This window comes from Pomacea canaliculata, linkage group LG1, assembly GCF_003073045.1.
Source record: "Pomacea canaliculata isolate SZHN2017 linkage group LG1, ASM307304v1, whole genome shotgun sequence".
Taxonomy (NCBI): Eukaryota; Metazoa; Mollusca; class Gastropoda; order Architaenioglossa; family Ampullariidae; genus Pomacea; species Pomacea canaliculata.
The window spans coordinates 17,547,875-17,569,877 of NC_037590.1; the positions used below are offsets into that span (position 1 = coordinate 17,547,875).

Sequence of the window (22,003 nt, forward strand, 5' to 3'; positions counted from 1 at the left end):
TCAGTCATCGGGAGGATTTTCAAAGCTTCGTGCTGCAGAGCAATTCGTTTGAGTGCAAACAAACCAATTCAAGTTTGGCCTCTAAGATGGCAGATGCCGGGCGATTTGGGAAGATTAGCCAGTGGTCAATGCACCAAGCTTCGAGCTGATTCTCGCATCAGGTCCTTTTCGAAATTGAACTCCAGCGGTTAGCAGCTTCCACAGAATAAAGGGATGGGGGCGACAAATGGGGAGAGTATGAGGGAGGGAAACACACACACACACACACAGACATGCAGCTCCACAGAAAGATAAACGGTTTCTTACCTCAGGAACAACACAGACACTACGATGGGACATTAATATGTTTACTTTGTAAAGACCTCAGCCAATAGGAAGAGCTGGGAAAATGTCCGTTGGTTTATCATGACGTCATGAGTTTTTTGCGCACGGTCATGTTTGTAGGCGAATATTTCGAGAACAGAAGAGTTATTATTTATTCAGGTGTGGCGAGATAGCATCTTGCACTGAACTCTACCCAATCTAAAAAAAAAATTGCACCGCAACTTGTCCCACTAGCCACTCATTGGAGGAACTGAGTATAGTTCATAGTTGATGTAAAAGCAATGTAAAAAAAAATCTTACACAGATATGATTTGTAATATAAACCAGATAAAATTCGGAAAAACAAATAAAATCAAATAAGTGGAGCTGCTTGATGAGCAGACAGGTAACATAGATAGATAATTGAATTCGACTAGACTGCAGGACGCAAATATCCCAACAGAACAGAAAACGCAACAGAAGATTTTTTTTCCCCTCGTCAACGCTCTTCATTTTTTGGGTTTCTTTTATAAGTTCAGCGCTTTCCGGTATTCCATGCGCATGCGCCGAACTCCCGAGAGGCAGGTTACAAAGAGGTTCCTCTGCCGTCTGCTGCTCGTGGTACTGCGGTGCCAACAGCACGAATTCAGCACGTGCACTGTGCACATTATGATGCTACTGAGCATGTATCTCAAGCACCCGGCTGGCGGGAAAGAAGCAAGTTGAATTGGAGAAAGAAGATATTTAGAAGCCGGCAGCGCCGGGCAAACGAGCTTACAATGAAGATGCATGAAGCAGGTGTACGAGCGCGTACTCTGGGTTTGGGATGGGGAGAGGTGATGGATGGAGGGAGGGAGGAAAAGCAGGTCCGCGGCGTGGAAACAAGATGCAGACGACACTCTCTCGCCAGACGGCGTCTGTTGGTACTTATTACACAGCCGGGCGCAAAGTCACTCAGAGATAACAAGATAGCAAGTACGCCACCCAGCCGGCCAGACAGATAAGACAGAAAGATATAAGGCCAGATAAGATTAGATAGAGAGGAGGACGGAAGGAGGGATCGATAGGTTTTGCATCTATATAGGTAGATAACAAGGATTCGATATGAGATGGCTTGAAATATTCACAGATTTGTATGCCTCACAATAGAAAGAGAACTAGCAGTTCTTTCTCGTCTTCCACCTTCCTGATTCATTCCTTTTTGTGTGTGGGCATGTAACTCCAAGAGAAAAAAAAGGAGGGAAATGTTATAGTTGAAGAAACAGAGTTATAGGTAGATAGATAGAAAGACAAAGAGGGAAATATTAAAGCTGAAGAAACAGAGTTATAGGTAGATAGAAAGACAAGCGAGTGTGTGAGTGAAAGAAGTGATATATAGAAAACTGACGAGTATGCGATTAACATAGTCTCAAGCCAAGTTCTCACTACATATGTGAATACAGGAAGACGAGATCATGGCAATGAGATGATCCAGCTGTCTTGCCGTCCAATAGACAATCAGAGTATCTATCTACCTCGGGAAGGGGATGAACGATTGTCACCCATCAGGTCTTTCACGATCGTGTGTCTCGAAATATTGAATATTTTCATTTAATTTTATTCCTCGTAAATTCCAGATTACTGCAGTGCTTCAGATTGAATTGCCTTCTTGTCCACTAAATTTTTCAGTGTGCGGCAGTTTCTCCTAATATTCAGTCAGATCCATGAACAACGCGTGTACACGCCGCGATGTAAGGTCAAGGTTAGTGTCAGAGGGTGAATCAGTGGTATGTAGATAGTGAATGAGCCTTTATTTGCATGCAACATTGTTTACTCCCTTCGACGATGAAAGAGAAACTCGGGTTTTCAGGAACTCCTATATAAAGCAGTCCCATGTCAACAAATTGCAGACACAGTGTCAGAGCAAATACCGTTGGCCAGATTCCGATCATCGCCAGCAGGTTTTTGCAGGTGAAACAAACTAATCCGACTTAAGAAGGCGTCGTGAATATTTTAAATTAGATAAACTCCAAATTCAATTACTTAAAAGATGACTTCTGTGATATTAAGAGCGTTTTATATTTTGATATTGAAGTGAAAAGTGCTCAAATAAACATGTAATGCTCTAGCTAAGATCAAAGGTTTGAAACGCAAAAGATAATGAAATTAAAAGAAGAAAGATGATCTTGAGGACAGATGTAGAAGAAGCATCATCATAGTGTGTGGATTTCTCACAGAGACAAAGAAATAATCCATGACTGTGAGCAGAAAGTTCTAGAGATCCTGAGAGACATTTTACAATTTACCAAACTGTTTGTGTTTGATCGTGTATCAAGACTAACAAATGAACCAAATTCGTCTACCACTGCAAAATATTTGTTCCTTAAAGACAAATCTCTAATTCTAAAACAAAATAGTAAATTAAAAGGAATCAACATTTATACCCTCATGAAGAGTTCTCGTGGAGAGTTAGAAACATCGGGAAAACAAACACATTTTGAAAAAAAGTTTAAAGTTTTCACTGGACTCAACTGGGAGGTAGGAATTTAGAAATTCGGGTGGCCTATATTTTGCGATTTCAATCATTTGATTTATTCAAAGAAAGAATAATTTAATTTAAAAGAAAAGATAACTTTCTTTAAAAATAATTGATACATAGGTACAACAAGTCCTACAATATGCTCGAGAGATTCGGGATTCAACAGACCAAACTAGTCCACGCTCTGGTTTGTAAATGATATATGAATATACCTTTAAAGATACCAAATAGTCCAGTCTATGGGACATTAGGTCGGTATTCATTTTATATTAATACTCATGTCCGCTGCATAAAATACTGGCTCAATCTGACAATGATGAACCCCAATCATTCAAAGGAAAGTCGTTCAAGTATACAGTATGACTAATGCGAACAGATATGACAGGGAACAGTTGGTAGGTGTAAACCTTACTTTGATGTCATTCTAATGCTGGTAATTTTATTACTAAGTGTAAGTAGAATTCTGGTAATTAAAAAAATTACTTAATTATACTACTTACCCAACCACTTCCAAGAATAAAAAAAAAAACAATGTCCAAATGAAGAAAAGCTTGTCCATTTGTTTCTTCCTTTTTCTCTTGCTTTAAGTGTAGACAATAGTGTATCTAATTACGAATGTATGTGCTTGTCTGTTCGATGACTTGTTTGTGGAGGACAATATGTATCTAGGTCAGGGTGTCCCAGCGTGCTTTGTCTCCCGGCATTGCTGTATGTATACAGACCAGTCCGGCACTGTCGTCTTCAGTCTATTCAGGATTCCTTTTGTTTGCTGCCTTGTCGGACACGAAAGCCGGCATTGTCAACAGAATAGCTGCTGTTCCATATTCACTCACTAAAAGGTCTGACATTGCTTTCAGCTTTATCTACACTGAATACTCGCCATATCTCATACAATCTGGCTGCACCTTTGAGGAGCAGTCGGCGCACACCGGAAGTACACAGGAAAAAAGATTGAAAGCGATCTCTGTGTTAGAGGGTCCGAGCAAATATCTTAAAATAGGAAATCGTTGTCATTTGAGCTACAGATTTTTTGGGAACTATACGTGTCCTTCCTGTCCAAGTTGAAACTCCTCTTGAAAACACCTTTTAAAGGTACAGTGTCGAGTGTTGTCACGTGACACTCCATCCTGCTCTACCAGCTCACACAATATTTTCACGGATCCAAAAGCTGTTCCGATCAAACATTTGTATGGAGTACATGAAAAACGGATCTGCTCCGGAATCTTAGACGATGTTCGACAACATTGTAACCGTCATCGAACAAAAGAGTAAACGGAGAAGATTCAGTAATATATGTTTCGGTCCGCCTACGCATGTGGCTCTTGCGAATACCTAGTAACTGTGTACCTCCATGTATGGATGAAAGCCCCAACTTTATTTTTAAAACACTTGAGAAGTTAGCTTCTAAGTCTCGATCGTCCAATACTTGCTTAGTCCTGTGTAAAATGTACCTAACCGTTTCCTCTAACCTCCTCTCCACGCTGTTTTGCCATCAATCTTTTATTTTTTCTCCCACGGCAAGGCACGAAGTGCGCTGTGGTCAATGCCAGCATCCCCAGTGGGACATGCATTGTTCAAGAGCTCCATTATAATTCATTCTGAGCTCATCTCATTCCTTGGGAGGATCTGTGTCTATTTTAAATCGATTCCTTATTCTGTAGAGATCGGTGCTAGCTCCCTCTGTTTTGGAGACAACAAAAGTGCGATTTTCTCTTGGGGTGGGAAGGGTGGAAAGAAAGCTACCCTACTTTTTAATTGTCAGGAAAATATTTTATACCAGGCCTTTCTAATCTGCAAATACATTAGTCAAGGCTGGTTAGTTGTTTTGTCACTCAGACAATTATTGGATTAATTAAACTTTTAATGGAGTGCAATATTTTTGAAGGGGTTCAGTTAGGTGCACAATAATACATCAAACTTTTTACCTCCTATGGTCTATTTTTCTGTTTGTGTCTTTCACAATGTAAATGTATCTATGCACGCTTCTAAGGTCAGAGTTTGGGACTTCTTTCCGTTCGTGGCCATGTTTGTAGGAGGCATACTATTCACTTCAGTCTGACAAACATTGTACATTCCCTGTAAACAAAATTTCACCCCACTATGCCTTTAAGTCGAAAGGTGAGGTTGGCTCAGCCTGACCCTTTTATTCCTTATTTTATCCGTGTTCTTCGTTAAAATATAAAAAAATAATTTTTGTAGCTAAGAGAGGCAACAAAGTATCAGTTTGAATTCCTTACAGCAAAATAAAAGATGCAGGAGAGATGGAGAGAAAAAACACTTTTCTCGCTGTTTTTAATGCAGTAAAATATTTGAAGGCTTTTAACAACTGTAGACTCTGTTCTTTACTTTATCCTGGAGGCAAGGGCAGACCCTTGTCAACACATTCTATAAGGAAACGGATTTCTTTTTTTCCTATTTGACTGAATAAAAATTGTCCGAACTGTGCCAGAAGACATCTAGAGAAAAAGAGAAAGTTTTATATCGTTCTTATGGCTAAGCCTTTCTTATAGTAGTTTGTTTTCTGATTTAAAAAGAAATACGATTTTTTTTTATTTAAATTTTTGTAAGAAAAAAAACAAGCAACGATTCTAACGTTTTTTTCTAAAAGAAAAGCAGATTACAAACATTAGTCTCACTCTTAGCTTCAAAACCTTCTCCGTCTGTTATTGCGTTTTGCAAACAAACAAAACAAAAAAAAAAAAAGAAAAAAAAAGAAAAAAAGAAAAAAAATACCTCTCAGGAAAGATTTAATTTTCTTTCTTATTTCAAAGTGTCGTAATGCAGTTGCCCTCTGATGCATTGTCGCACGATTAGACGCAAGTCGATTTTTTCCTCGCTTGCATTCAAGACACTTTCCGTCGATCTTTGTCGAGATGTAGACGATTGTACTTGGCGAGATGACTCCCAGTAAAATGGAGTTTTCAGTCAGAGGAGACTGGTCTTGGTTCTCTCTGCTCTGTTCCTGTGAAAACCGTTGTCAATGACGCAACACATGGGGGCGGGGTCAAAATGTGAAAGGGAGACAAGTCTGATAAAGCTTCGCCTTTTTAACGTTTGAAGCGATCCATCTTATGGCCGCATTAATGAACCTGGGAAGGGGTAGGTAGGCAAGGTGGGAGGGCCAAGGGAGGTGGGAGGTTGTTGAATTGAAATGAATGAACCCTTGGTGCATAATGCATGCTGTATCGGTTAGCTGGTCACGTGATCGTGTATGTATCGTGATGTAATAATATCGATGAATCGTTAGGTCGAATGTGCATCTCTGTCTGTTTGGGCTTCTGTGTGTGGATCCAGATTTGTGTGTATGTGTGTGTGTCTAAGAAAGATATAAAGAGAGATGTGAGGGAGGTGATTTCTGTATGAACAATACTCTTTCTCTTGGACTATGCATATCATCGTTCCTCTTCAATGTGTTTTTGTTATGAATATCTTATTTTTTTCTTGATGGTCGTATGATGTTTCATACACATAATATATGTGACTGTATTTGTAGCAAGACTGAAAATTTTCTACGAGCTAATTATTGGATGCCTCCACATAATACAATATTGTTTTCGTGTGTAGAAAGTCCTCACACCCCTATTTAAGCGGTTCCTTTACAGGAGGAGGGATATAATAGCAGCCCACGCGCAGTAGGAAACCCTCTCACCTGTAGGGTTTCCACTCACTCTCACCTGTAGGGTTTCCACTCACTCTCACCTGTAGGGTTTCCACTCCAGTCCAGCTACATAGCTATTAGCCTTGTAGTTACCGGTTGATTGCTGTTCGTGTTCAGACTGTAAGATTACAGAATACTATATAGATATTCTACAGTCATGCTCTGGATATAGTGCAGAGGAGTTTTGTTTTACAATGACAAATGAGATAATACAAGGTAGGTAAACAGGTGAAAAATTACTAAGTAGATAATGCTGCACAGACAGCCGGAGGGAAACAAAGACCAGAAAAGATCCGAAATCCGAGCGATAAACGAGTTTTACTAATCGCGCGCGCGAGTGTGTGTGTGTGTGTGTGCACGCGTATGTTTTGTGTGTGTGTGTGTGTGCATGCCTGTATGTTGTGTGTGTGTGCATGCATTCGTGCGTGAGTGCGCGCGCTCCCACAAACATTAGAACACCTGTATAAAGTGTTTCACTTATGTCTTCTTAGTTTGTCTGACCAACTATAAACATTTTCTTACCTATTTTCATTCTTTTTTGCATGTTCCACAAACGAAATAAACAAAGCTTTAAAACTGAGCTTCCCCCCCAAAAAAAAAAAAAACAGGAAAAGGAGTGAGGATTTGAAAGAATATTTATTAAGTTAAAAGAAGTTGTGTATACACTGAGTAATGTTGGCATGTACTTCCTGCTTTTAGAAAAGCAAATAGACCCTGAGGATTTCAATTCGGTGCAAAGGGTGAAGTATAGCGGGGCGAGATTATCACAGTGCCAGTCGAAAATGAATTCGACAACAGGTGAGAAAATGTTTATCACGTTCACCGCCAGGTGCTGACAACGCTAACACTCACCTGTGAGGGTGTCCAGTCACTTAATCCCCAGACACTTCATCCCCGACACTTCATCCCCGACACTTCATCCCCTAGACTTTTAATCCCCAGACACTTCATCCCCAGACACTTCATCCCCGACACTTCATCCCCGACACTCAAGAACAATTTTCATATCATATTGTGAAGAACATTAAATTTACTAGCTTATATGAACTTTAACTACAAATGACATTAAAAGTTAATAGCATGATTTGAATTTGAATTTCAATTAAATTTTTCGCTGACTTCATAATTTTTATAGTTAAGGATTTAGTTTAGGGATTAAGTGTCTGGGGATGAAGTGTCTGGGGATTAAAAGTCTAGGGGATGAAGTGTCGGGGATGAAGTGTCTGGGGATTAAGTGACTGGGAACCACCTGTGAGACCTCGTAGCACGGTACTGCACTTGCTACATCACTACCTCCCGTGCTCTCCTCCTCTCTAGACAGATAAACAGAGAAACAGACAGACAGACAGACGGACGGACGGACGGACGGACGGACAGAAACTTTCACTTTGATGTTTGTGGCTTCTGATGGTTATGCACCAACCAACGAATGTTCTACATTAAATTTTGAGTTCAGAAACATGAGTTCAAAGGTTTCTGGGAGGTCAGCAACAAAAGCCCCTGTAGTGGAGTCTATTTATAGACAAAAGGTCGACATTAAAGGTTCAGTGGGTGGATGATGGCGGAGAGGAACAGGAAGTCTTAACTTTTCCATCAGTCGCCGCAAAGTTTGTGAAAGGCGCGATGACATCAAACCCTAAATTTGGCAGTAAGGGTTCAAAAGGCACCGAGTGAACACCTCCTTTCTTTGTAAACATCTGTAAACATTAATTTTTTTCTCTTGTTCAAATCTCGCTTAAGGACCGATAACCGCGGCCCCTTACCCTAGTCCCAATCATCGCGGTTCCGCCAAGCGGGATGGAAGGAACGTCTTCGACATATTGAAACAAGGGGGAATAACCAACATGCGCATGACCTCCCATCGATCGCTGACCCCCGCCCCTTTCTTGGCTCATCGATTCCTACCTCTGAGGTCCCGGTCAGCACTCTGAACTTTTCACGTCTACTTCCGTACTGGACACAAGCAGATTCCCCAACCAAACCTTTCGCTCTCACCTCGTTGCAGCCAATTGCAACCGCGGTCTTGGGGGGAAGGGTGAGAAGGTCTGGGGGAAAAAAGCAAAGGTTAGAGTTTTGGCACCTACAGGCCAATTTGGTCTGAGCTAAGCCACCAGGTTTGTTTTTTTTTTTTTTTTTTTTTTTGGTTTGTTTGCTTATTTAGCTGTGTTTATTTTTATTTTTATTTTATTTTTAAGACGGACGAAGAGTATGGGAAAGGGAGGTAAGAAGGGTGGAAAACAGAGGCGTTTACTCGAAATGCAGCGAGTTAAGTGAAACAGGGCGGTGGTGGACACGAAGGTATAAGGGCAAAAGATAGAGAGGAAAAAGGAAGAAACCACTTGCTGTACCCAGCCAGTGCCAGAGAGCAGCAGCCCTGCGCTAGCTAGCTTCCCTCTCTCTCTCTCGTCTAGGAGTAGTCTCCCTTCTCCGGCAAGCGTGGCGCTCGGCGTTTTGAGCTCCGGGACCCCCCACGGCCGCGGTCGTCGCTCGCTCTGGCAATGCGGCATTTGGCGTCGCCGCTGTCGTCGTGTAGCCACGCTGATGATGGTGGTGGTGGTGGTGATGATGATGGTGGTGATGGTGGTGATCGAGGTGTTACCACGCTGGTGAACTTTGGTGTCGTGGCGGTGGTGCTGGTGGTGGTTCTGTCGAGTCGTTGCTGACCTTTTGGCCGGCGGACTCAAGCTTACGTTTTGTCTCTTTCCTGTTTGTCACTCGTGCCTGCGTCCTCAGTGGCTGTTGAGTGTACCCTTACTACTACTACTGTTGCTGGTGGCGGCGGCGGTGGTGGTGCCTCGACCACGTGCTTTGCGCCTGCATCAGCCTTTGGGAGGGGTGACCGCAGAGGAAGGCGGTAGTTGTGGCGGTGTTTGGCAGTCGAAGCGATGCTGGTCGGCCGCGTGAGAAAGACAGCACAAGGTAATGGAAAATAATTTGTGTTCGTGTTTCTCCTCTTCCTCCAGGGACTTATCCGTAAAAGTTTCTTAATTATTTTTTTGTCTCATCTTTTTCTCTCCTTTCTTCTAATCCATGTTTCTCCCTTTTCAGCTCACGCACATTACCATTAGTTATCACTTATACAACTACGAGAAACACGTGCATACTCGACCTTTGGAGTTATCGCAGAATCTCAATGTGACACAGCCTTTGTTGATTTTGCGATACGTTCTCAAGACAACCCAATAAACTTGTCTGGGCCCTCGTTTAAACGGTGCAGCTACCAAATTGTTTAACTTACCGGCTGAGATGGCCAAGCTGGGTCTATGGCGGGTGCCAGTGTATGCTGGCGGCGCACGATCGAGCTTCTTATCCGAATGATTACCTCTAATTGTTTATTTATATGGCGGTCTGTGGCCTTCTTCATGCAGCCATGTCCATAGCTTTTGCTTGTTTCCCGCCCTCGCAAAAGTTAAACGGGACGCGGAGTTTATTGCATGGAAGATGCTCGTATGTTTGGATTATAAATGTCAGAACAGAGCCTGGATAGTTGTCTGAAGGAGATTTATGGAGTCTGTGGTAGCGGAGTGACTCCTGTAACCCTGTGTAATGCAAGCGGACACGTAATCTTCACCACTGGGAACAAAGCATTGATACACGGACACGCATACACTCGACTGACAGCACGGAAATTCACGAAAGGGATTCAGAGAAGCGCATCATCATCATCATCACCTCCAGCGAAGTCGACGCGCCGTCTGAGTACCCGACCAATCGACTGCCCCTAAGAAATCAGGAAAGTGTCCAGGAGACAGGTAGGGAAACAGTCTGCCCACTTAACTGCTGAAGTTATTTAGATATCAGCAGTCTTGAGACATTTAACTGAAACACTGCTCCCATTTTGGAAATTGGATCCAGATTTGAAGTTGTTCCTCTTCAGTGAAGAATAAAAAAAAACCTGTTCAGTAATTGGATCAGTTGATAGGTCACCGGTCAGTTATGGTGGGTGCTGAAATAAGTAAACACGAGGGTTCTGGCAGAGGTGGAAATGATCTGCTTTGTCAACAGTCCCCCATGATGTATTATTGCTACTATACACTGTATTGTCTGATTGTATCGAGATACAAGTTTCCACCCGTGCGTCTCTTGGATTACAAATTTACAACGGTTAACGTTCTCACGGTCCAGTGATTGTCCCCACGTGACAACTTATGTTTAACGTCGATCATACTCTTACTTTCCAGTCCTCACGTGCTGTGATATTTACCGTCTCCCTTGTACAGATTAATTTTTTTAACAATTGAGTATTTTTTAAATATATCCAACCTACAATTTTTCACATCACGCTACATCGTATCTTGCCTCACAGCAACATTACAGTTATCTACGTCTGTCACCTCCAGCTTCTACTTTCATCACGTCACGATGTTTACGTCCTCAACAGTACAACGTACTACGCCTCTTCCTTCCTTCCTTCTTCATCACTCACGTGATAACTTATCCCATCTCTCCTACAACCTCGAGTCCGCCTCCTTCTCCTTACAACTTTGTACTTTTGTCTCATTACAATTTTCAACGTCCCTAGTGTTACAGCCTTTTTTTCGTCTGTCACTCCATCGTCTTGTGGACTCTTCAGCCAGAAAATGCTTTTTGTGTTCAGCAGCAGTCTACCACGAGTTCTCTCCCTTTGCTGTACGTGGGTTGCTTCTTTAAACTCCCTGTCGTTATTTTAGACGCAGCGGTGCCACTAAATATATTTCTCTTGACGGGACAACATGTTTTGACTGGATCTCTCATCTTCCCTCGGCAATCATCTACTATCAGATCTTTCGGGGCGGGGAAGTGGGAGGCGTGCTCCGGCAGTTTTTGCAGGTCGAAAAAAGGTCAAATGGGTTATTTATGTAGTTCACTTTAGACCCTCACTTCTTGAGCAATAGTAAACAATTTCTGCTTTATTTGATGTAGGGGGGGGGGAGTCATTCGCTAAGCACAAGCAATAGAGAAAATAAGAGCTTTCTATTTGATATAATGACACGTGTATTGTTTATTACAATGATCTGTGGTTTATCGCAAGCAGTAATATTACGGCTGGTGATCTTCAAAATTAATGATGATGCCTACTATTGTATATTTTTATTTCACTATACTCTTCTACGTAGACAAGAATAATTATAAGCTGTTCTGCATTGATATAGCAATCCGTGTGCACAGATGTATAACAATGTACATGTGGAACTGTGTGTACTGTCAGATTTTTATTCCTGTGGTGTGTATACAGTTATACTATTTGTACACAGCTGTAAATACTTATTCTCGTAGTTGTATAATACTGTAAATACTGGATAGCTGTGATGTGTATACAGTTGTGCTATCTGTACACTTTCATAGCCGAGGTACTATTCATACACAGTTATAACCATGGTACTATGTGAACAGTTTTAGATTAACGTAGATATACAATTACTACTGTGTACACATTTTTATTAATATGTATACAGGGATGACTGTGGTATTATCTGTTGCTGTTCTGAGTGAAAAGTGACAGTTTGGTGCTGTGTGTAGTCGCTGTCGTGGGTATTCCCTCGAGCGTGTCTGTCCGTCCCGCTTCCTCCCTCTCTTCCTCTCCCTGGCTTCAGCTCATATTTCATGTCTTCCTTGATTGCTCCTTGCCAAGCACACGCGTAATAAGTGAAATAGGGCGACTGGAAACCCGCAGCTGGATAATCTCACACACCCAACACCCTGCACCACCAACACCTTCCCATCACACACTCACACATTCCACTGTCAGCCCCCCCCCCCACAACTCCAAGTCTAGAGACTGGAAGTCGACATGGAACCTTGGAGTTAGCATGGCACCTGTAAGGACGTTTCAATACCTGAGGCAGAACAACGGTGACTGCGCTTTGAATTTCTTTCTCCCCACCAACCACCACCACCATCGCTGGACATCCCACCCGTCCATGACAGTCACCCCTCTCCTACGATAGAAAGGTTTGCGGGTATGAGGGTGGACCTCCTAATCGAGTGCAATAAAAGTTTTGTTGGCGTCTCCCAGGATTCCTCTCTCACCCTCCCCCCCACACCTACACACACCTACACACACTCCTCCTACCCCCAACTCTATGATGTCTGCCTGTCATGAGGTGCCGGGCCTCTGTCTTACCTCGCGCAACAGCCGCTTGTTGATCAATGCTTTTTTGGCGGCTGCTGGCAAGCTCCGATTTGCCAGCGCCTAAGCTTATTGTGTTCTGCCGGAGACTGATGGCGGCTGAGCCCTGTTCTTCCCCAGACTTCCACAGCTGAACGCTGGGGGCTGCCCGGCATTGTTGTCTGTCGCTTATTTTTCTCTTTCTTTCTTCCTTTTCTTCTCTTTTTTAAACCTCGGGGTTACCATCCCTGCTGAGTGGATGTGTTGCGACACTGTTCTTTCATTCCTCCCTCATCCTCATCCTCATCCTCCCTTCCTATTTTTTTTTTTCATCTGGAGGTGGAGTGGAGGGTTCTGACGCCTAGCAGGCTGTGCCTTTTTGATCAGCTGTCCGAACCCGAATGTTGTTGACACTGATGTCAGAATACCGCGGTTCTGAACGCACTGATTGGTTGGCGGGCGGGGAGTCTGCTGGACCGTTTGCGTGCTCTCAGACCCCGAATGAACAAATAAAAAAAAAAGAATTATAGGGATTTGACCTTGCTTCAGCTGTATGTTTCGGAGACAAATTTTCTCTCCTCTTGAACCCACCCCTTCTCTTATGAGGTGTTCGCGCACGTCTGTGTCTGGCTGATAAAACAAGTCTTCAATTACTGTTGTTTGGACCACTTCCCTCTCGAGCTTTGTAAAGTTTAGTCCATGTCTGTGTTACTGTTGACTGTTGTCTATTGAATAAATGTATGAACTAAAAAAAGTAGACATAATCTGTCTGACAGGATGATATATATATATAAGGGGATAAATATATTTTCCAGTCTCTTCCCCCGCCCTTCCATAAAACGCAGTCTTTTCATCTTTATTATTTACTCCTACAGTCGTGAGCAAAGATTGAAAAGTCTACCACGAAGTTTTTATTTATCAAAGCAAACTGCACAGATGATTGTGAAGGTGCAAAGCTATATAGACGCATGCAATCAGAGCCCGGTTAATGAAGCACTCACAGGAAGAGAGAAGCTCCCGCCAGGTGGCGGTATCAGTTTCCTTATCTGATATCTTATCCTGAATCCCCTGGATCTTCAACTCTCTTCACCGTGTCCTCAACATCTTATCAACGTCTCTGTTGTTCTTGTCGTTATCATTCTTCTTCGCATCACTAATCATCGTCTTAATTGTGATCAGTCTTCCTCCTCCTTTTCACCGTCTTCCTTTTTTTTCCATTATCTTACCATTTTCAGATTACTTTGCTGAAAGCGTTTTCCTTTAATGTGTCAGTACAAAACGATTATCTATCTATCCAGGGTTTTTGTTATCTCACACCAGATACTGTAAATGGAGATAAAATATTTGGATGCATATCTGTCTTCAAAGCTATTTTCTTTTCATGTTGGAACAGCTCTGACTGATGTGCTCTAAAGGGCTTATCACAGACAGCAAAGGAGAGAGAGAGTTCTACGAGAAAAAATACACATACACATACACATACACATACACATACACATACACATACACATACACATACACATACACATACACATACACATACACATACGCATACACATACACTCTGTGCATCTCTTTCTTAAAAGAAGAGCAAACTCATATACAAATGAGTTAATGTGGAATCGAATTCAGTGAAGAATAAAAAAAGCTAATGTAGAATTTCTTTATTTAGTAGTGACACATCCCTTTCACAATTTTCCTTCGTAAATTGGAAGTAGGCTATGTACTGGTGTGCACTGATATACTAGTTGCTGACAATCTAGACAGTGTAGATGGGAGGGAAACTTGAAAAACTTACTGAACTTCCCGAACCCATCAGCTATGTTCGATACATCTGGCGTAGTGATTTGCAGTTCTTTGGCGCTGGCTGCCTTTGAATGGCTTCCTGCGACTCTTTCAAAGCCTGGCTGCAGTCAAGGGCCGACTTGGCAAAACGCTCGTTTGATTTCCGAGAATTATCAACCTTGAGTGATGTGTTCCCCGTCCTCCAAATGTTCATCCAATACTCTCGCGCATATTTAGCGAACTTATGAAATAAAATTGAATGGCTTACATCTGTAAACACTGAACGAAGAAATAAATTGCGGATTTTGCTTGTTTTAAACACGCTGAACTTAGACCAAATATATTTTGATTGAAAAAGATTCGATTAAAAAAATGTTCCGATTATTAACACTGACCGACTCCCACTCATCTAACAGAAATTTTTAATAGTGGGGAGGCTGGCGTGTGATGTTGTGCAGCTTAGTGTGTCCCTGGTCTAACTTGTGGTAACAACACTAATCTGCTGTTTCTTCTTCTCCTCCTCCTCCTCCTCCTCCTCCTCTTCTTCTCCAGGTCATCGCAGTCACGCTGTTGTTACTCTACACGGTCTCCTAGCTTGTCGTGGTAACACTACAGTCTGTTGATTCTCGCTTACCAGCCTCGGTTGTCATGGTAACGCTAGTGCTCTGTTTCTGCTCCACAGACACCTTGGCACGCGGCTCGCGACGGAGATGCGCCGGGACCGCCTGCTCCTGCATCTGGTGCTGCTGCTCCTCGCCCTCCTGCTCCACCTCGCTCAGGGTGAGTGCTCGCCCCACCCCTCTCTCTCCCAGTCGCTACCCGAAACTAGCTTCTATGTCTCTTGTTGAGTGAAGATTGTCTGTCTGTCTGTCTGTCTGTCCGCTTGCCTGATGTTTGACTGCCTCCCTACTCCTTGTCTGTTTATTTGTCTGTCTTGCTACCTGTCTGACTTTTGGATTCTTTGTCGGTCTGTCTGTCTTCTCTAGACTTTGTTGTCATTCTGACTGCTTGAACGTCTATTGTCTAAGTTTCCTATACAGTGGTACCTCGACATACGAGTTTAGTTCGTTCCGTAACCTTGCTCGTATGTCAAATTGCACGTATCTCAAAGCAATTTTCCCCATTGAAATTCATTGAAATGCCATTAATCCGTTCAGCTCCCAAACACCACCTCAGTTGTTTTGTTAAGTGTTTTTGAATAAGAGAAAGTGTATTTACAAGAAGAAACATTTATTTATGAATAAAAAATACATATTCTATAAAAACATATAAATTCTTCGTTTGAAGTGTGTGATCTGCTCAGCAAATCGCCGTAAATCGCTCGTGCCTTCTCACACATGATGCTTAAGGTTCCCTTGAAGCTGCTTCTCTGTCACACACAGTCAATAGTTTCTCCATCTTTTCATGGAGAGAAGTCCGGAGCTTAGAAATCCCACCCTTTATCAATCTGTTTAAGTTCAGAACATATCATTGATGTGCTACACCTGTACATCCACGCCAAGTCATCAATCACACTCCTTGTCATGTTTTTCTCGATTCGCGCTTTAATTCAATAGACATCATCTTCTTCTTCGACCCATCTAAATGTGATAATGTTTTGTAAATGTACAAAAAGCAAAAACGCGAACCCAACTTATCAAAAATGCTTCGAAAACGAGGGAAACAAGCACACAGACTGAGGTCTAGTCTGAGGTGGGAGAAACTGTTGACGCTGCACACGACCCAACATCTGCCCCGCATGTTGGTGTCGTGTGCAGCGTGTAGTGTGCGATTCTCGTAAAATCTTGCTCTTATCTCGAAGCAAAATATCGCTCGCTCGGCGGCTCGTATCTCAAAACACTCGTATGTCAGGGCACTCGTATGTCGAGGTACCATTGTATTACTTTATCTCTCTTACTCTTGTATGCCTATCTTTCTTTCAGTCTGCGTCTCCTCCTCTGTTTTTTTTTTTCTTTTTCTCTCTCTTCATGACTCTCAGCGCGAGGGCTAAAATTCATAAAATGTCCACCGCCTCTACCACCACCACCATTACAGACAGCAACAATAACAGCAAATATAAATATTGTCTGTCTTTTTTATTTTCACCTTATCATCCGCCCTTGTGACACGAAATTACTGTAGAATTTTCAATAGAAAATGTCATGTCTTTTTTTCTTATTTGTTTAACAATTGAAAATGTAGCATCTTGATTTAAACATTAGAAAGTGAGTCCTGTGGCATGTTACCTTGTGATTGTAGATAAGAGAATTTTTGTAGAAAAGAAGTGTGAAGGGGGAAGGGGTAGACTAACCATCGAGCAGATGAAAGTGCACCACGTGCAAACACCTAAAATATCGGCCTTTAGCAATCGATTTCAATTTGTTCACAGGGAGAATCGGGCACGTTGATATAAATATCAGTAAACTAAAAAGTGAGCTTGAAGAAAAAACAGCTTTTATGACTTAGGGAGGAGAATAATAAAAGGGCAGCTGCAGACGATTATATGTAAACGAAAATCGCGGTTTGGATTTTTTTTTTTTTGTGATCGACATCATGGACTATTATCTCCAGACTACTTGACATCTACAATACACCTGCGATTGATTTCATGTTATTATATATTGACAACTCAGATGAATGGGCATACTGTCGGTCCTTCTGTATTCTTGCATACTTATTGTCTGTGTGTTTGTGCGTGTGTGTTAATCGATACCATCCACCTCTTCTATGGGTGGAGCTACCTTCTGACCTCCCCCACACCCAATCTGGGGTAGATGCAAGCAGACGATCCTTATTCTCAATGAAGATCCCGTCAGAGTAAATCATCATTGAACCGCAGACTGTAAATACACCCCGGGTTTTAAGCAAGGTATGCCTAAATAGTTTAGACAACGTGCTGAGAGGAAGGCACAAGCTAGATGCCATTTCCCACCTCCTCGTCAGCCAATGAGCCTCCGTGCCTCCAGGGAGTATTCATTTCGCGCTCCTGTGAGCATGCGTGGTGGCGTTCTTCTCGTGCTGACTCAGCATCTCCTCTCCTGCCTCCCGGTACCCGTACCCCTACCCCTACCCTACCCGGCATCCAGCATGCACCCTGAACCGCAGAGTCGTCGGCATGACGTCCAACGTATGTTTGGTCTGACGTCTCGTGGCTCGCTGGCGGTTAGTCTTAACGAGCCGCAGTTCCTTACTCGAAAAATAGCTTTGTGGCTAATATTGGAAAACCATGTAACGCTTTGGTTTGTCTTCCTGTCTCGCGCTCGCTCTGAAAATCTCGCGAGTTTTTGCGAGATAAAATTCGAAACTGTGGCCTCTTCGGATGATAGGCTAATTAGTTCGTACACGGAGCTATGTTTAGTGCTAGGTTGCATCACTGAGCAGAATCTGATGGACCAGCCATGCCTGGCTCTCCTTGAAGCTGCTAGCAGCCATGTTGGTACTCGTAAGGTGATACATCTTCATTACTCACAATGTCCTACCGTTCATATTTTTAATTTCGAATCACGTAGAGAACTTTTCCAAGCTGTTTAGAATGTGTCAACGCTTGTATCTAATTAAATATTATATATATACTGTTTGCAACCAACATACTAATGTCATGGACAATACAAAAATCAGTTTACTCTTCATAGTGAATAACCAAATGTAACTGAGCTCTATAACATAAGGGAGGAGGAGAACATGGCGAAAAGACTCTAGACACACATCTTAAGACCCCTTGTCCTTCTCGATGGTTGGTTTTCCCCTTGTCCTTCTCGATGGTTGTATTCTTCACACACAAAAACAAATGCATCGTGAAATACGGACACCTTTGACTGAGGTGGTCCAGTTTCACGCTACATCAGTTGAAGAAGGTTAACTTGTTTTCAGTCGCTCACAGCCGAGAAGTTAGCTCCGAGTCGATGAGTTTTAATCACCTACTCTGGGCATGCAAGCAGAGTCCTGGCCCTGTGAAGCTAAGGACCTGGTGGTGTGTGGAAGGGGGAGGGTGAGGAAAAGTTTAGACGGTTAACAGTGCCCTGGGCAGCTCAGGATCGAAGCTGCTCAGACGAGGTTGATTGCAACCTTCATCAGTGTTAGATTCCTAGTTAACCACTTATCCGACAAGATAAGGATAGCATCCCCTGCTGTGCGCAGAGGTCGGGAGCTAGAAGGTTGGGGGAACACGCTGTCAAATGAGTGGTCATTTTGGTGGGAAGGGGCGATAATTTTATAGGTGGTGCGAGCTCTAGAGGCCTGGCAAAATAAGACTTCATTGTCTACTGGGAAAGGGGGATAATTTTACAAAGGCGGCAGAGTGTCCAGGGGCATACTAAAATGAGCGTTGATTGTTACTGCAATGTGTCTTTTGCTTCACAGTACACAGGATCAGCAGGAGAAAGCTGCTGGCTTGATGATTGTAATGATTGTAATGATTGTTTAGTAGTTCTATCCAACTCTGAATGCTGTTATTTGATAAAAGTGAAGATATCTATTGGCTGTTGGAGGTAGAGATGTAATCGGTGCATAGGTCTAGGATGTGGAAAGTTGAGCCCAACACTCTCCTTTTTTCGGCTTTTAATAAATAAATAAAAATTTATGTTTAAATAAATTTATCCTTGAATTAAGATAAATCAAGCCTCTATATCTCCTGGGTGGGCATGTACTGTGATTACTCATCTATCTTTCCCTGCTCTTTAGCAATGGTACTGTTGGATGTATCAGGAATTTGTCTAGTCATAACCCACCAGCAGGGGTTAGGTCTTTAAGGTCCTCTCCTAGATCCGGTGAACCACTTACACCTAATGTCTCCACGGTTGTTGGGCCTCTTTGTGACCTTTTCGTGATGTAAAATTTTGATAAGTTTTTCTCAAAAAGAATAAGGGGCATAACTGCAGCCTACGCTGGAACTGGAGGCGTCAGCGCTCCAAGCGGAGGGCGCTGGAATGATGATTGTTTACTTACCCTGCTAGGACCTGATCGCCTTCGTAGATTGCACGGATGCATCGGCGAAGCTGCGAGACCAGAAGCGGCGACGTATAGCCTCCCACAATCAAAGTCTGTGTCCGAGTGGGCAGCCGACGGTGGGGCAGCCGGTGTCTGGCGGACCGCTTGCGGAAACACTATCCGTTAGGGACCGCGGGTGGTCAGACCGATATGGCGACTGGCTGAGTCCTGGACCGGGCCCTTCCAGATTGGGTTTCTGCCTCTTAATTCTTCTGTTTGGCCTTCTTATTGATGCTGTCACCGAGTTGTGTTTGTCCTAGCTGGTCCAAGGACTGTTGACAGCTGTCTTTTGTTGACGATGAGGGGAGAGAGTTGTAGCGACTTATGGCTGAGTTACAGTGGAGCTGAATGTTGACCAAAGGTAACTATCCTTGGGAAAGTTTGCAGGAAGGTTCGTATCGACTTTCAGTGCGTACGAGTATGCGTAAATGTCGAGGCATGAACTCGTCCTACGAGAACTTGGCGAGAAGGTGCTACAGATTCGTCTAACTTGTCCTGAGTAAAGAATACCTTCTCTCTCTCTCTCTCGTGTGCATGTGTACGTGTACATATTTGTATCTCGACAGGAAAGGGGGAGACAATCTTGCAGTATTACCGTATAAAAATGTTGCTGAATATCTCTCTTTTTAATGATTATGTATGACTCCATAACACAAAGATTAATAACCATTTTTTTATTACCAGATTGAATGAAAAGTGTTATGATCGTTTGCATGCTAAATAAATAAGCACCGTACGATGTGTGTGTGTGTGCTTCTCTTGTATTTGCCCTTTAAGTCTTCTTCCATGATGGTTCACAGCACCTGTCGAACCCTCCAATTGTTACCATTGACTAACGTTAATCGATGTTGGCGCCATGTCCTGAACAAGTGGGACTGCAAAGGACGATAATCCGCGAACTCTCTTGATGTCACGTGACCAGCATACTCCTCTCAAGTCTCTCCTGCAATCAAAGGACAAGAGCTGCTATACCTAAAAATCGGCAATCACTTTTATTTCCTTATTTTTGGCTGAACTCTAAGGAACTAAACATTTTCAATCAAAATTAATCCTACTGCGGCGTAGAGAGACCGACAGTCCATAGCCCAGGACTTCAATGATTGTTTTGAAGAAAGATTGCTGATCACACTGACCTGAAGAGTATTAAAAATACTTTATTATGTTCTTCAGAGCCATGTTGTCTTCAAAGTCCCATCTCCACTTTGTCTACGAGCTTCGTGTTCCGTAAAAAAGCTCAAGAGTTTGTAAAAAGACATCCAGCCCAGTCTGCCCGCTTTTTTAGCACCTGACAAACACACTTGGGGATTCTAAAACTGTTTCGGCTGTTGTCCAACTTTGAAAACAATCTTGCTCTGATCGAAAGGGTCGGGGAATTTGATGTTCGCGGACTGTCTCACAATTTCGTTGCAATCTCCTTTCGAGTTCTTATTCACCATCCGAAACCTCCAAGGCTTCCGCCGATGGGCTGAAAGTTTCAGGGGGAAAAATCTTTACCCAAGCACCATGTGTCCCTTCGCATGGGATCTGTTGTGAATGTTGTACGTGTCACAACACAAGTTGTTATCTAGCTTCGCATGTTTCCCAGTTCCAGCTGAGCATGTTTTCAGTAAATGGACCTCCGTGGAGACGATAAGATCGTGATGTAAGACTGATTGTAAATGTTCCGAATTTAAAAATAGAAGCTTCTTTCGTTTATATTCTCTAAAGAATGTGAAACATCGCGTTACTATAAATACATTTATGACATCATGATTGCTGAGTATGTCTGTATACCTTATCTCTTCCATTATCTCGCTGGCTGCATGTCAGTCTCGTGCTGTACGTGACAACTTTATTTCTTACTATCTTTAATTTCTTTTTATATTTCCTTTACTCTTCCTCTTTCTTTTATTGCTAGTTTCATTATTTTGTTATTTATATATATTTATATATGGAACATATAAATGCACACTTATAGCTAACGTAGATTCGCTTTATATGTTCATTCCTCCTCTTTCATTGCCATCTTCCTACTTTCAGCTTAGCTTTTTAAGCACTTAGTTCCCCAAAGAGGTGAATCATGTAACCCTCCACGTTCCTCATCTTCTCACATACCACACTCACAGCCGAGCTTTCACGAGCTCGACTTTTGGTCTCGGATCTGCCTAATTCATCTCCTCTTACATTCCCTTCTCTGTTGCACACTCACCTTCACACTAATACCTACTCTGTCTGGCACTGGTGTTCATAACTAGCATAATTTCTACTGCATTGAAATGCTGTTTTTTAGATTATCTTTACATGCCTTTGAATTCCGGAAGTTTTTCGTTAACCTTTTCTATTCTGGACCCTGGCGAGGGAGTGCCTCCCGAGCTTGGATCGTTACACGAAACAAGAGCATCATAAAAAGGAAGCTGGCCTGCCGGTGATTACAGGCCTGGCGTGCAGCATCCCCAACAGACTGCCTGGCCATCAAACGTGTAACTTGGAGATCTTTACATGGTTCTTGTGGAAATTATCCATTCTGATAATCTCAGCACTACTTGAACCATCCGTCTGAGTCATCTAGAGTGATCTATATTGTATATCCCTTCCATATAATGTATGATTTATGCCACACACATAAAAAAGTTCCAGAAATTTGGGGAGTTGGACAACAGTCATGAAGTCCCTGTATGATAATGTGCATAGCTTGATGACTGAATGA

The 22,003-nt window shown here is 42.6% G+C and overlaps 1 protein-coding gene across 2 annotated transcripts in view; it reads left to right on the forward strand.

Annotated features, from left to right (window-relative positions):
* LOC112569808 (neuronal acetylcholine receptor subunit alpha-10-like) overlaps window positions 1–22,003 on the forward strand; it is an 84,847-nt gene that overhangs the window by 27,216 nt on the left and 35,628 nt on the right. Inside the window, exons 1-2 of one of the 2 annotated variants that reach the window (XM_025247794.1) lie at window positions 7,838–9,398; window positions 15,035–15,132. In XM_025247794.1, coding sequence (XP_025103579.1) covers window positions 15,063–15,132 — 70 coding nt within the window. In that variant the 5' untranslated portion in view covers window positions 7,838–9,398; window positions 15,035–15,062. Of the gene's footprint in view, window positions 1–7,837; window positions 9,399–15,034; window positions 15,133–22,003 lie in introns of those variants that run through there. The other variant, XM_025247801.1, reaches the window with a different exon arrangement.